At 43.2% G+C, this 16,472-nt stretch overlaps 1 protein-coding gene across 2 annotated transcripts; it reads left to right on the forward strand.

Annotated features, from left to right (window-relative positions):
• Positions 1-1,130: 1,130 nt before the first annotated feature.
• On the forward strand, positions 1,131-16,383 carry LOC147127386 (rho guanine nucleotide exchange factor 4-like). 2 transcript variants are annotated; one of them, XM_086021282.1, is made up of 13 exons: positions 1,131-1,478; positions 2,246-2,812; positions 3,119-3,248; positions 7,902-8,050; positions 12,724-12,903; positions 12,996-13,199; positions 13,282-13,461; positions 13,540-13,772; positions 13,867-13,996; positions 14,080-14,211; positions 14,358-14,601; positions 15,293-15,370; positions 15,533-16,383. In XM_086021282.1, the coding sequence occupies exons 1-13, from the start codon at positions 1,398-1,400 to the stop codon at positions 15,688-15,690; spliced, it is 2,466 nt and encodes an 821-aa protein (XP_085877408.1). In that variant the 5' UTR covers positions 1,131-1,397; the 3' UTR covers positions 15,691-16,383. The 2 variants fall into 2 exon arrangements, with proteins under 2 accessions (XP_085877408.1, XP_085877409.1); XM_086021283.1 differs by lacking the exons at positions 1,131-1,478; positions 2,246-2,812; positions 3,119-3,248 and adding an exon at positions 4,060-4,610.
• Positions 16,384-16,472: the final 89 nt, after the last annotated feature.

A 16,472-nucleotide genomic window follows, 5' to 3' on the forward strand; every position in this document is an offset into this window, starting at 1 on the left:
AACCCAGTATAATATTCTAAACCACAACATGACATTTTTATGCAGATTGATATCCAAAATAAAGGCAATTGGTCATCTTCATCAGTTCTTCGACGGATCTGTACCAGGTGGTTGGCCTATCAAGTCCGTCAAATGTGTGTCATCGGGCGGCATCTCTTGTCTCGGTGAGGACCTGCAAATGGACTCCCGTCTCGATTCTGGGCCTCCTGCTTCAAAATTGGACTCCCGTCTCGATTCTGTGCCTCCTGCTTCAAAATTGCTGACAGAGCAGCTCTTGAAAAGCAAATCCTTTGGTTAACAAGAAAGTTGCTGGTTGGAGTCTGCTCAGTTTCAATGTTCTCTCCCAATGCCAGTTAATACAATCCCTTTGACCATTGACACATTGGTCCAGATAACGGACGGTTTGATTCTCAAGGACATGTTGAATGACATTGAGCACCTGCTATCCGTGAGGGGTAAAGACCGAGCCTTGCTGCCAATAACAAAAATCTGTAAATAATCGACACCCTCTCAAAAGGGTTTGTCACCGCCTTTGGATTGTGCAAGATAGTGGCAAAGGATTACTTTTGTCTAAATGAAGCCCTTCAACCCACTTCCTATTGTGTCCTTGGCACTAAGTTGCCACCAGGTGGCACCAAAAGTGAGTTTTTCAGTAAATAATGGAGGCTAGGTTAACTTTGGCGCCATCTTGGTGCCAAGGGAACGAGTTGGAGTGATTTGAGGAGTTTTATGTCGACAAAAGTAGTGCTTTGCCACCATCTTTTAGCATCTATCAACAATTGCTGATTACTTGCAGAACTGAGCTATTTGTGGCAATGCGCTGTATTCCTCCGAAGAGAATAAGCGGCGAGGAAAATAATAAAATGATTAAAAAAAAAATTGTGTGTAAAACAAGGAATATATTTTCAAAAATAAATTTCTGCATTACTAACGGAAAAAATAATGTCCTTTTCCCCAGTCATATAGTTTGCAGCTGATTGACAGATGATATACTGTACCCCTTTTTTTTTTTCATCAGTCCATTGTGCGTTTTCTTCAATGGGGTGATTCGTAATTCCCTCCTCGACTTTACGGCTCTGTATTTATAGCAAGGCATCTTAGTGTCTGTCCTTATTATCACAGAGATCACAGTGTACATGCCTTTCCAGGCTGGATTAAGCCGCTGTAGGAGGATCACAGCATTACCATAGAGGGACACGTTTTTCTTTTTTCCTTGCGTACAAAAAAAGCGTCGACGCTGCTGATGAAAGAAGAAAAGGGCCGTTCATTTAAAATTTGGAGAGTTTATGGAATGGGATCTAGTGAGGAACGGACAACGCTACAGGCATGTAGTCTGGATTAAGACTGACCAGTCAGTCTGAACTCGTGTTGTTTGGTTATGAAGTGTGAGAGACACCATGGGAGCAGTGCTAAGCTGGTTTTCTACTCACTTTTACATGTTGGTGCTGGATACAGCCTGCACATTGATACACAGAAAAGTAAGTATGTATAAATACTGCAAGTATGGATAGACTTGTTTTTTTTAGACTGGTGCAGAAGTTGCGCAGTAATCATTTGTGATATGACAAGAAAGTGTTCAGCAGCATTAAAAACACAAATTTTGTATTATTTTCTGGGATTCGCTGATACCAGGCTGAGCATATTTTTTTCTTGTATTGCAAATTGGGTAAAGCATTTTTCAGTGTACTTTTTTTTTCAAAATTATTATTTTTTTTACCCACCTCAAAGGAAAAAGTCAATCAAATTGCGAGTTACTGCATTTCCCTTTTGTAGTGCCAACCGGGAAATGTGGCACTAGTCTCAAACTAGGCGTCCTTGAATGAAAGAACTTATTTCATGTAAGCAGATTTCACTGTGTCAACCGTACTGATACTGTGTGGGTATCAAATTACAATAGCATACAATAAAAGAGCACAGGCCAATGCAAAACAATCCTCAACTTGCCTGTCTGACATGTTGCTAGGCAACAACGTTCCACTTCCAGCCTGTAGATGCAACTTCATCTGCCGGATCTCATGGGTCACTGCGGCCATTACAATGGAAGTAAAAATCCTTGTCCGTTTTTCAAAATATCTTACTGGGCTTACAAGGTTTTGCGAAAATAGATACTAGTTCAATTCCAAACAAACAAATAAAAACCATGCTCATTGCCTCACTTCGCACTTTGCAATTAAGTCTAACAATTCATTCCGATTCTCAAATGCATTACTGCACGAATATCACTCCTATCTTTTTATCTCCTCAGCCGAAAGAATCCCTTGAAGAACCGCCTCGGCTATTTAAAGGATGCGGAATCGAAGACCGTGGCTTAGGTGACAATGTCTTCAAACTGATCCACAAAACATCAGAAGGAGCTTACGCTTCGCAATATCGCAGCAACTCAAGGGTGAGCCAAAAAGTTTCCGATTCAGATCTTCGCCCCGAGTTGGAGGATCCTCTCAATGCCCTGGTGCGACTTGAGAACATCAAAGTTCCGCCTGCGCTATGTGACAGCTTCTGCGCAGTTCAGACTAACGCCAGAAGGATGAAATCACTATCGCTTCAGCACAACCACAGAAAGGTGTTGGCCATGTGTGCGGTGAAAAAAACAAAGTCTGGGAAGAAAAACTCAGGCAATTCCTCGATACCTTTGAAGTTCAGTTCCGGAGATGTGTGTTCGATTGATAAGCGAGGCTCTCCTACAGCAGAGAAGCCCAAATCACCGCAAGACCAACAGCAATCAAGTACCAATCAAGTTTGCATTGAGGGCAGCGAAATAATGCGGCCAAATCGTTTGCAAAGTGCAAACAAATCTGGAACCTTTCATTTAAAGGTAACCATCATGCTTGACGCTCATCCACAAAAGTTGTGAAAAATGTCATGCCACCGTCAGGCATTTGTGGTGCCTCCTAAATTATATGTTATTCCACACAGTTGTATAAATGGATGATATTCTCATTCACTGCCAGACATTTTCAGATCCTCGTTTACCTTAACGTTTGGAAAAAAATTGAAAAAAATATCAATAAATTCCTGAGATCGAATGGCTGGACTGCGAAAAGACAAATAAATACGTCAATGGCGGTGAATGAGTTAATAAGAGGACAGTTTTCAACAAATATGTTTCTCATTTTGACAGAGTAAAACCAGAGTTACCACTGGACCCAATAAGGTGTTTGGACGGTTGTCCCTCAAGGATCACTGTTTCTCACAGAGCACCCCGGTTGGTCTGGATTGTCTGGGCTGGAGAAGACACATTTCAAACTTTTGTAAGTATCGCTTCATTCACTCACTCGATTGACTTTGTAATAGAACAAAGGTACTTCTTGTCTTCTTCTCGTATTATGCTGCATCTCCCTCAGTAGACTCCCTCAGTGAATGTAAATTTTTGTTTGGGGCTTCCGCCATGACACCAGTAATAGCGCGTAGACGTTCGAATCGACTTCTGTCCTTATAGCGAAAGGAGGAAGTGAGTGTGCCGTAAAGCAATTCAGGACATTTGTATTTTTTTTTTGTGTGCCAGGGTTGCTCCCATCCTCCTCAAAGTTGCTTAGTGCCAGTAAAAACGATACAGGCCCGCCCCCCCAGGGCATGACAGAAGTCCCATTCAGCTACTTGTGAGTCAATGTTTCATCACAAGAATTGCGAATTTTTTTTTATGAAGGTCGAATTCTTGCCCAGTGCTGCTTTAATTAGCTAAGAAGACATTGAGCTTGCTTATTTGGCGGCATGAAAAAATAAGTCATTTCTTCAGGCACATGTATTGCAACAATATCGCTATAGTCAACATTCATATCGCATGTTTTTCCCTATCCAGAAGTATTAAAAACTAGTGTTTGTATTTTTCGTAAGGTTGATGCTCATCAGCAGTTTAGCATTGGAAGACTATAAATGGCTTTTCTATATGGTGTGTGTGCGTGTGTACCTCCCTGGAGAAAACAGCACCAGCCGCCACCGGCGCTGCTGTTTTTATGTCTGCGCATGCAATTGCCAGCCATTGACATAATCGAGCCTCAGAAACCCCCTGTGAATACCCCGGTGATGTCATGCTATACTGTGGAATTAGAAAAGCAGAGCGAGGGGAGTGAGAGTAGCGGTAGCGAGAGAGGGCAGTGTGCAAATAGGGTGGAGAGAGACACAGGAACAGGAGCAGGGAGCGGAATGAAAGCAAGGATGGCTTGCTGTAACTCTTGCTATGTGCACGGGAGTCGACGTAATCAAGCCGACAGCTGAAGCTCACCTCGGCCAATAGTGCAGCCGAGTCTTTGGTCTTCGCGCAGTCTCCACGCTGGCAGAATAAACGACTTGTTCAGCCGCTGTGCTTCATTTTGCGCCGCTCACTACAATTCCCTCCCTTGTTGTTTGTGTCCGCATCAAAATGCGGACCCATCAAAGCTCAGAAGGGAGCGCACCCCTGCCCAAGGACAGTTGCGGGAGCAGCGGCAGCTCAGGGGAGTCGCCTGGCTCCGACTGTCATGGAGCATCACTGACAAGCGGAATTATGGACAGCATGGTGGACACTGGTCTCGGGGTTGGTGGATGTATCAGGGGATTTGAAGGTAGCCTGAGCGGCACTTTGAGGGGTGTCCTGTCTCGGTATTGGAGCTTGGAGAGTCTCCACTCCACCACAGGTAAAGGCGCATTAACCTTTCTCTTTCAATCGCTTATTCAACATCTGAAATTTTAATGAATTCCAATTTCTCACCCAACCTGCGCTTCGTCATGTCGAAATGTGGCAACAGGTTCACATGTCATGAAGTTTGTGTCTTCTTTCGGAATAGATGGAGAGAAATGTCTCTCCTTGAGTGATGGGACGGATATTTACCGTTAGGTACTCATGATTTAGGTACTCATGAGGTCATAGGTCAAATTGCATGTGAACACTCTCGCAGACTACGGTTGACCGATAACCCGTGATGTCAAAGTTAGTGTGGTCAACTTCTGTTTATCGTTCCAGACCTACCTGCAATTGGGAGGGAAAAAAAAAAAATCGACGATATAGAGATCGTATTTTTTTTCTATAAATCATTTGACCACGCCGCCTCCCCACATGCTTTAAAAACATTTACACATATGAAAAAAAAAACACTTTTTAAAGAACTTTCACATTCACTCTGTCAAGAAATAGTAGACTAGCGTCTAAAATCACTTTTAAGGAAACGCAAAGAAAACTAGCTAGCTAGAAAATATGATAGCTTAATGCTAACATATAATGCCAAGATGGAAATTAGCATAAATGTTCCGGTTATTATGGAACAGCAGCACACAGAGTGTATATACAAAGAGACCAAGATAAACATTTAAAAAAAATCACCATTAATGTGAGTTAATACCAGCACTATTACAAAATATTTTTGAGAGGGGAAGTAAAAATAAACTAGTACTGAGATACTATAATTGTGTAGACTTACATATAACTGGGGGTGTGTCCGTGTTTTGAATTAGCCAGTCACATTCAAGCTCAGGTTAAAAGGGAGTCAGCCCACACCTTCCACCAGTAAAGTGCCTCTTATTAATCCCATCTAAACTTCAGCTTTTCCAGTAGCCTTTTCCTGACATTTTCTTTCGTTTGCTAGCAGAGGCCTGAATGTTTTATGCTAACGTTGACTGTGATTCTATTCATAATGCCTTTGAGGCCCCAGTTCCAGGTGAATAAAAAAAGCCCTCAAGCATGATGCTGCCACCAGCATGTTTCACTGTTGCCATGGGGTCCTTCTGGCGATGTTGTGTGTGCGCCAAACATGCCTTTTGAAATGATGGCCAAAAAGTTCATTTTGTTTGTTTGAAATGCAGTCTGCAGGCGAGTTCCAGAGAAGAGCAGAGGCGGTGGCAATCTGTAGAAATTAGAAAAGTATGAAGTTAAGATTTGAAGTGATGATTTGGTTTATAAAAAATAAAACTCGATTTGAACCACACTGAAAGTGGAAAAAGTATTTATTATAAGATGTTGCGTTGATCAAGGAGTATAGGCTCCATATGCAACTAAACTTTGCATTCGTGAAAACAATTTCTGCGTGGAGAACTAAGGGATGGAAGGGAAGCATGTCCAAGAGCATCAATCAGAAAAAAAAAAGGAATGCACAAGGCTCTCTAGGATATAGGTCATTGTAGAAAAGCCATTCATCCTGGGTGACTTCATGCTCTACCTCTACTGAATTTACTGGAGAGGACTCAAGTTTGCAATGACAAGCCAAAAGAAGAACATATTTTTATGTAACACACTCCCTGAAGCACATACTTGTAAGTGTGTTTCTGGGAACTAGATTGCAAAATTGGTTGTACTTTTTAAGCCTACATTTTAGAAAGTCTCTTGCTCTCTGTTTCAGTTTGTTCACTGAAACCGACAGCAAAAATATTAAAACATAGTGCTGCGGTAAAACAGGAAATAAGGATACACGAAAAGAGCTGTCATGACAAACCAACACTAAAATATAGAAATGTGACAGAATAACAAAAAAAAAATACTGCAAAAATGGTTCCATTTCATACAGATCATTTTGGTCAGTGAGTCTTGAGTGCTTCCCGCCGGCGTTTGGCCGTTTCTTCTTCCGCGTCGCTTGCTTGCCTCTACTTGCAAAAGTAGAGCCCAGAGTGGAGAGAAAAAAAGTGAGTGGCCTTCAAGACATGGAAGCATTTGAACTTACTGGGGCAGCAGTTCATACACAAATCACTATTCCGTAACCCTTTCTTAACAATCGACTACAAAATTTGATTGCCTGGTGGGATAAATGTGGTCAAACGATCAACGTACGAGAATAAACCAAATATTCTGTGTTCTTTTCATTCGTCCCACAATGTCCACACATTTCCCCGTGGCTACAACTGCTGAGGCATTTCGTTGGTGATGGCGATGATGAGGTGTGACAGCAAGAGTATTTTTAGCTCCTTTGATAGGTAGCCAGAAAACGCAGGCGTTTTCATAGGATGTCGTGATAAAACACAATAATAGCTCTGCAAAATTAGATCTGCTTTCCACAATATCAAGCCCCCCTTCCATCCATTTCAGACTATATTGCACCTATGCTCTGCAGACCAGGGTGCTTTTAGGGGGCTCGGGAGGCTTCACTCTGGACACATAAACAGTCACAGGTCTGACACCATTTAGGTCACTCCAGAATTGGAGGACAATTTAGGCGCTAACATTTTTGAAAAAAGCATTTATTTTGTTGCGTTTTCAAGTTAAAAAAAACCCTGTTACTGTAATTACAAATAAAAAGGGTGGAAATAACTGGGCTTCAAGTCAGAGGACATGCTAGGTGTTGTTAGCTACCATGCTAACTGGCCAAAAAAAAAAAAGAATCCTATGCTTTATAACATGTGTCAAACTCAAGGCCCGGGGGTCAGATTCGGCCCGCAACTCATGTTTGTCGACTAGTAAGTAAGTAATATTTGCACAAGTATGTTTTTTACTGGCTTCTGATTTCAGAACTAGTTATTCATCAATTTGTTGTGTATACAGTTTGTAGTAATATGAGGCTATCATACATTTATTTATGAGCTCACAGTTACAATGGCCCTCCGAAGGAAATCACAATTCCGATGTGGTCCGCGACAAAAATGAGTTTGACACCCCTGCTTTATGATAATAAAAGCTCCATCAAAGCTGAAAACACTGAAAAAAAAAACCACAAAAGAGGACTTATTGCGGTCTACGCCCATTGTCAGCGCAATTAGCTTGATGATGTCATTCGTGTGGTGATGTAATTTCTGAGTCATTAAGATCACTTTTTTCCCTCTTCCTTTTGACCGCTAAAAAGGTTTCAGTACATGTATGTTGAGGGGTGAGGGTGATCACATATGCTATAGGCAATCTTTCAGAACAAACACTACATGCAATGTTTGACGTGTCGCACACATTTGATCGCACTATAATTTGCCAAGTTTCGGCCCTTTTGTCCCATCGACCCCGTTTCACTCCGCAGCGCCTCTGCCTGACGGCGCCTCGCAGAAGTCAAGGTCTGGAGAAGAGCTGGGCAGTGAGGAAGACTTGTTGTATGAGGACTTCTGCAGCTCTGTCCACTGTTTTGGACATCCAGGAGGAGGTGGGGGAGAGCAGCTGGCTGTCAATGAGGTATTTTCTAATCAATTTTAAAATTATACTCGCACTACCAGCAAGCACATACATGGGGACTGAAGGAATCCATACCATGTGACCATTCCAAACAAATGCCCATAGCAATAGAATTTAAGGAAAAAAAAAACAGCTGGAAAACCTATGCTCTGAATTTAGTGATAATGGAATTTTATCTGGCAACATTCAGATTCTCTTGAGCACTAAGACACTTTCTTTCTTCGATAAAAACTAAAGCAGGGTCATGGAGTAAATATTTGCCTATGTTGTGTGATTTTCACCATATTATGCGTATGGTTGGATGTTGTCAAGCTTAACATGTCCACTGTGTCATAGTGAAATATGTATTGATATAAATCTCTCTGAAGTTTGACATTTTTGTTAAAAAGTTCAGAGTAAGCTTGCAAACCGAATCCACTTTGTGCTCAAAAAATGCTAGTATTAGCTACCTGTCCAACCTGGAGTTTCTTTAGTAAAATCCCATTTGCGCCGTTGTGGGAGTGAACACCGCCTTCTTTTCTAATAAAAGCGGCTCCCATCATTCCCTTTTAATTCAGTGCAAGTGAGGAGGTGTGTATGCATGTGCCTCAACAAATATGTGTTGTCATTGCCCGTTACGAATTTGCCACACCTCTGACAACTCGCCAAACTAAGCACTCAGGAGGGAGGATCACTTTGTCAGTGTCCTGTGTGGAAACTCAGGAAAGTTATAGAAGGAAAAGTCATTCTGTACCTAGCATTTTTTTCATAATAAGATGTATTAATCTCATTTTTGCTGCACAAGTCTGTATTTTCTGTGTTACACTACACCTCATTCTCATACAGCCCTGCTAGCATGCAGACAACCGTCAGAATGGTGGGCATTGCTAAAGGGCTCGACAGTCGTCAGGAAGCACACTAGCATCCCTCCGATGACTAGTCACAATTCCATTACATACTCACAGCGGAACCAAATACTGTATCGAGTTGCGTCCAGTCATTTTTACACGGATTTGAAATGCCAAATTGTACACCGATGCACTGTGATTTATTTCCTTTGAGATTCAATTCATTGTTCAGCATTCCTCCCCACCATCCTCCATTTATATGCCTGTCTGCCCAACAACCCACCCCCACTCCCACCTCTCCTCTTCAGGGGTTGCTAAGGCGCAGCCTCAGCCGTTCTGCTTATCAGACTCTCCATCTGATTGGCTGCTGGCTCTGCAAGGGTGTGCACAGAAAAAGAAAGGACAGGAAGGCAAAAAAAAAAAAAAAAGAGGAAAATCCTGGAGGGCTCAGACAGAGCTTCTCCCGCCAGACCACAGAGCATCCTTTTTTACCGGGAAAAGCTGGGCGGGGACGGCAAGTGATCATTTTTGGGATTTTGGATGCTTTTTTCTCTCAATGGAATGGGAAGCGGAGTACCACTTAAAACAAGAAGAGACGCACATGATGGAGAGTAAGAGGAGATATGAGCATAAACTGTCAAAACGCAGCATCCCCTTCTGCTATGTCATGAAATTTTGAGGAAAAACGGTGCAAGAAGAGAGGGAAAAGGAGGGGCGGCGCCTTAGCCACAAATAGCCCCACAACACGCATTTTCTCAGCAAGCCTCCACGAGCAGGCCGGGGGGGCTCCAGCGAACGTCGTCAAAGTGGCAGGAGGGGAAGAAGAGGAGGCATCGGCCACAACCGAGAGGGGGAGGAGAGACATCTCGAGGTCCGACGACAAAGAGAGACAAGAAGAGGGGCTCGAGGACGCGGTGTGGTGCGGGGGGTCGGTGCTGAGGGGAAGCAGGAGGAGGAGGTGTGGAGCCCCGAAGCCGGAGGAGGCGGACACCACAGAACTGATGGCTCGGGGCAGCGGTTCGGGAAGGTGGAGCAGGCAGAGGATGGGATTTGTCAACACCGTGCTGCGCTGCAACCTCCCGCCAGAGACGCAAAAAGTGGTCGTTTTCTTCATCATGATGCTGCTCATCATCATCAACGTGGTGCTCATGTTCCTGTTGGCTTTCCAGTAGAACAAGGACCACGCCTCATGCGTTTTCGCAAAACCAAAATGAGAATGTTTCCACCATCAAAGGGCGGACGCCTTCTTGAGGAGCGCAGCTTCTGGGATCGGTGGCTGTTCAAAATGGTGAAACGCGGCAGAAGAGAATGAAGATGTTTTATTTGGAGGTGGGAGGATGTGCTTTTGCGTCCATAACACACTTTGGGTGTTTGGCCGACCCGACCTACACTTTGCCTATACATGTAACGTCCTTTTCACTGGCTAATGCTCAACATCGCGTAGATATTTTTTTCTTATCCATGCTCAGAGCTGCTAAAAACACAGCGCGGTCTTGTAATAATCAGCTTAAAAAAACACACACACACAGACACACACACTTACTAAGCAGAGCCGAGGAAGAATTGTATTAAAATCTGAGTACAGTGCACTGTTGAAACTTTCTCAAATTTATCTTTTCACATTTTTTTTTTTAAATGAACCTATCCACTGTTATTTGCCTGAAAACCTCACCGATTTGCTGTTTTTGTGCCCAGGCCAAAGCAATTGCAAAGCAAAAGTATTACGTCGGCACCATCTTGTGGCATCTTGTTGCCAAGCAACCATGTTGTAGTGAGTTGAAGAGCTCCATTTAGACAAAAGTAGTGCTCTGCCGGCATCTTGTGGCATCTTTGTGCCATGGAACTACAGCGGTGCCTTGAGATACGGGTTTCATTTGCTCCCCATTGAAATGAATTGTAACTATTATTACTACTCCTAAAAATAACAATTATTTTTTAATTTACTTTTCCCATAACAAATTGCACTCAACTGTACTGTAGTATATTAAAAAAAAAATGCTAGCTAATGTCCTTCACTGATGGTGACCGGATGTTGTAAAATCTGCTGGCGCCATCTAGCGGTGGGGGTCTGAAGTGCACTTGTATCTCAAAATTTTGCTTGTACCTCAAGACAAAAAAAAAACCTGGAAAGCAAAGGCTCGAATCTCAGAACAACAACCAAGTCACTCATATCTCAAGGCATCACTCAATTTTGATGTGGTTTGAGTTTCTCCTAGAAAAAAATTGTGCTTTGCCTCCATCGTGTGGTCTCTATTATAAACCTTTGGGGGGCGTGTTAATGATGGCTTTGCTTATGTTCACTAATACCAAACATATAAGATTCATGTTTACACACATCCAACAATTTCTCTGCCTGTGTATGTCCTTCTGCCTTTGCTTATGTGACAAAAACGTAATGGTAATACACAACGTGTGTCAGAAAAGTTGCAGGACTGCCGTTGAAACAGATTTCTAACACAAACTACAAATTTTCCCCTTCAATCCACGAGATCCTGAGGCGCTTGCTTCAGTCAGTGTGCGAGAAGAGGCGACAGTTGCAGTAAGACAACTCGAGGCCGCGTCACCATGACACGGCGCCTGCTCACATTGCCTTGAGCATCTGACAGTTCCTGGCTGAGAAAAACTACGCCATGCTGACTAATTTGAAGGGGAACAAATTGTAGTTTGAATTTCTCTTTTGTGATGCAAATCCTGGAATTTGTCCGACACACCCCGAAAGAAATTCCACAAAAACCAGCCTCAATGTCTTATTATTTCCCAAGAAAAATCCGAAACAAGGTTTTCTAAGACACTGCAAATAGGCACTCTTTTATAACATGGAAGAATCACTGCAAAGCATTTGAAATGTTTCTCGGAGATATGCTGTTGTTTACTAACCTGTCTTGGGCTCAACGACTCTATGTGCTTATTGAATCGTCACTTTTTCGTTCAAGATGTGTGACACATCTTTGTACTTGCGTGACTGAAAGAGAAGAAGAAACTTAAATTCATTTCAAACTTGTTTTGATGTGTTTAAACAATAAAAAAAAAGAATTTGAAGCTATTTGTCTTGTGTCCGTCTTGTGATATTTTGTTAGCGTTCCATTGCAAATCCAAGTGGTTGTTTGATCAAGATTAATTGTCAAGTGCCGTGTATGTAAATCCGAAACTCCAAATTAAGGAAACCTGTTCAACTACAGAAGGTATGTGTGCAAGATATGTACATTTTTGACCTACTTTTGAACATTTGTTACAAGTTAATGTAATGAATGTTCTTCATGTACAAACTATGTCCAGTATTAGTAGTATTAGTACAGCGACAGTTCTGTTTATCATTTCGTCTTCATACATTAACACACAGATTTGAAATGATACAATTCAGCTTTAATGAATAGGCTTTCGTGTAGACTACATCCATTTCTAAAAAGACATTTGACAGATGCAAGAAATGCAAAAGAAGCTTGTTTCCCGACATACATACACAAGAAAATTCCGATAATCGATTCATTAATTAATTTAAGAAATATACAGTGAACAAAATAACTTATTTCTTGGTCCCTTAACACTTTCTGCAATAAAGATATGAATTACAGGCAGAACATTTGACATTTCACAATACTTTGTCATTTAATATTTAACAACACAATGAAAAATCGGCGAAAATCAAGCCGATTTTTGGGGGGTTGGGGGGGTGGATCTTTGACCGTCATTATGTTTGTCTTATATTGTAATATGTATGTGTTAAGAAGAAAAAGAAAAATCAGCCGGTGTTTGTGAAGAGCTAGCCTCGGAACATTAAATCAGCCGGACGATTGTTGGCAGTCGAGGAGACGTCAAAACGATTTCTCTTGTGATGCTTCCCTGCAGCTTATCAGCGATGGCAGCGTGGTGTACGCCGAGGCACTCTGGGATCACGTCACCATGGATGACCAGGAGCTCGGCTTTAAGGCCGGCGATGTCATCGAAGTAGTGGATGCCACCAACAAGGAGTGGTGGTGGGGTCGTATCGTAGACAATGAGGGATGGTTTCCAGCCTGCTTTGTTCGGGTCAGTTAAAAAAAAACAATCAAGCATGTCCTTGTTTCCGTCTTGGCATATATATAATAATTCCAATATATTCTTCATCTCTCCCTTGGTAGTTGCGTGTGAACCAGGATGAGCCCACAGAGGACTTCAAAGCCCACCTGGAGGTGGACGAGTCCGCCAGGGGCAAAGAATGGCTCGGCCTTGGGTTGTACTTGGGACCCGGGTTGCCCAGCAAGGAGCAGATGAGGGCAAACGTCATCAAAGAGATCATGAGCACAGAGCGAGATTACATCAAGCACCTGAAAGACATCTGCGAGGTCAGCTTTCGGCTCGTGCAAATGACACTTGACTATTGGCCGTTTCACAGTCAAAAAATCCGGATGTTTTTTCCTCCCGCAGGGTTATATCAAACAGTGCCGCAAGAGGACGGACATGTTCACCGAGGAGCAGCTTCACACCATCTTCGGCAATGTCGAAGAGATCTACAAGTTCCAGAGAAAGTTCCTCAAGATCCTGGAGAAGAAGTACAACAAGGAGCAACCTCACCTTAGTGAGATCGGCTGCTGCTTCCTTGAACATGTAAGCGCACACGAGGAAATAAGGTGAGCCGAACTATCCAGCCACCGCTAACTCTTCATACTTCCATCTCGCACGCAGCAAGTACATTTTCAGATCTATTCCGAGTACTGCAACAATCACCCCAACGCCTGCATCCAGCTCTCCTTGCTTATGAAGGCGAGCAAGTACGTGTTCTTCTTTGAGGCCTGTCGACTCCTCCAGAAGATGATCGATATTTCCCTGGACGGATTCTTGCTAACGCCGGTTCAGAAGATCTGCAAGTATCCGTTGCAGCTAGCCGAGCTGCTCAAATATACCAACCCGCAGCACAGGTGACGGGCAAATTAAATGGCGGTTTTCGTCGGAGACGATTTACCCATTTGGTGTGACGACAGTATATGGAACTTGCTGCGGTTTGATCCTTAGGGAGTATAACGATGTGGAAGCTGCCCTAAATGCAATGAAGAACGTGGCCAGGCTCATCAATGAGAGGAAACGGCGCCTTGAGAATATTGAAAAGATCGCCCGATGGCAGAGTTCCATCGAGGGCTGGGAGGTATGCGGCACGGGATGAAAGAATATCAAATATAGTTGGGTCGAGTGGCGTGGCACTTTCCCCACGTTTTTATTTCTGTGCAGGGTGCAGATGTTTTAAGCAGGAGCTCTGATCTCATCTTCTCAGGAGAGTTGACCAAATTGTCTCTGCCACATGCCAGGAGTCAGCAGAGAATGTTTTTCCTGTTTGACCATCAGATCGTGTTTTGCAAAAAGGTCGGAATATCACGTACGGATTCAAACTCGGATAATAACTAGAATACGTTTTCACACCGTTATATTATTCAATGTCATGTTAGTGGTTGTTTTAGACAATGGCAGATAGTTGTGATGAAATGTGGTATTCTTATGAATCATTACAGGATCTCTTGCGCCGGGACATGCTGTATTATAAAGGTCGTCTGGACATGGACCACATGGAGATCGTGGATGTGGACGACGGCAAGGAGAACCACTTTAACATCAGTGTAAAAAACACCCTGAAACTGCGATCGCTGTCTGGCGATGAGGCCCACCTCCTGTGTGCCAAGAAGCCGGAACAGAAACAACGGTGGCTTCGAGCCTTCGCTGAAGAGAGGAGGCGGGTCCAGTCCGACCGGGAGACAGGTCTGATGTGCTGCGTGTACAGTTTCTGTCGTCTTTTAAGATTAAATATGCTTTGGGAGAAGAACCTGCGGTTTCATCTTCCAATGTTTTTTAGGCTTATATTGAAGGGTACAAAGAGTCAAAACAAACCAGCCATGTCAGGGGGCGGCCATTTTGTCACTTCTGTCGACGAAAATAACATCACAGTTGCTCGGGTCTCTATAACGACCAATCATGGCTCCGCTCAGAAAACAGGTGAGCTGTGATTGGTTGTTACCTGAGCAACTGTGATGTCATTTTCAGTCGACAGAAGTGACAAAACGCCCACCCCCTGATATGGATAAAGCGTGGGCATTTTGCTGCTCAACTCATATTCCACAAACGCAAAATTAATCAGAATGCCTTGTTTCAACTAGTGGACCTGCATAGAACATTCTGGAAAAAAATATTTGGGTTGAATTCCCCTTTAATACACAGGTCCAACTCACTTGCTGATGTCACTCAATAGGCCACGCCCTCTTAAAAGCTCAACAGCTCAGGAGCTCAGTTGTTGTGACTCATTGACTCAGTCACAGCTTGACTCAACTCGTTCTTTTACATTTTCTTTATTAATGACGCAACAATTGGACTCCACAAATCCCAGTGCCAGGCATTTTTGACATCATCGCACCAACATTCGGAAGCTAACTTAATCATCTTTTTCCACTCAAAGGTTTTACGCTCACCGAAGACCAGAAAAAGCAGGCCATTCTGAACGCCTGCAAAAGCTGTCTATCCGGGAAACCCAAAGGTATCAACCAACCGTTGACAGGTTATATTTGTGTTCTTGCAATTGACTAGGCAGCTGTAGCCGAGTCTCCGAGGGCCAAGACCATGTTGCGCAACAATCGGAAAATGTCCTCCAAATTGTGAAGTGACCCATACCGTATGTATTCTCTCTCCGTTCCCTCAGTGGTGAGCAGACCCTACTACGACTTACTCCTGAGACAGAAGCACCCCTCCCTCCCCACGGCCTTACCACAACAGCACGTCTTCATGCTGGAGGAACCCAAGCGCAAAGCCTCCACCTTCTGGCACAATATCAGCAGACTGACACCCTTTAAGAAATAATACGTGCAAGCAAACGAGAACAAGCAGAAGGGAACGGAGGTTGCTTCTTGTGATGAAGGGAATTGGGAAAACTGGTGATAACCTAATGGAGAAAGCCAAGTCTGGTACTAATGGGACTGGGACTCGGGACTCCTAACTGTGCTGCTCCCTGCGACTCGTCAACAAATCTAACTTATTCCCGCGATATATTTCCACTATGATATGTTTTTGCTCGATGCCAACTGTTCACAGTGCCAGATGATTTTACTTTGCATTTTCTTCTCCGTCAAGTTATACCAAAGGGGAACTGGAGACGAACAAGAGTATTTAGGGGGTTCCCCTCGTTCACCACATTCATAGATATTTTTAGTCGGACTTCTCGAAGTTCAAAACAGTTCAAGTAACGCTGAAAGATCAGCAGGTGTCCTCTGTAATCGACATGCGATTTTAAATGTGAAGCTCTTTCTCAGTACTCTACAACGTGCAATCGATTTTCCTTACCGCTACTAGGACAACACACAGCTAGCTTCATTTTCTGCCGGGGTACTATGTGATGTGTATCCACCAGTAACCTACCAAGTACGTATCAACGATGTGGCTCTCCGTGTATGTCGTACATCTTTGTACCTCACACTGTACATGTTGTGAAATGACCGAACTCAAAAGTTGTACAAAGGCTCAGATTAAATTCATTAAAATTATGTTACACAAGTCCTCAAGTCTGATTGATTTTTATTTTAAAGGGAATGTGTCCAACTGGAAATTTAGGACTTATTTAGGACTTCATGGTGTTAAGGCCCCCA

The sequence above is a fragment of the Filicampus tigris genome, chromosome 21 (genome assembly GCF_054856515.1).
Source record: "Filicampus tigris isolate MCC_2025a chromosome 21, RoL_Ftig_1.0, whole genome shotgun sequence".
Classification (NCBI taxonomy): domain Eukaryota; kingdom Metazoa; phylum Chordata; class Actinopteri; order Syngnathiformes; family Syngnathidae; genus Filicampus; species Filicampus tigris.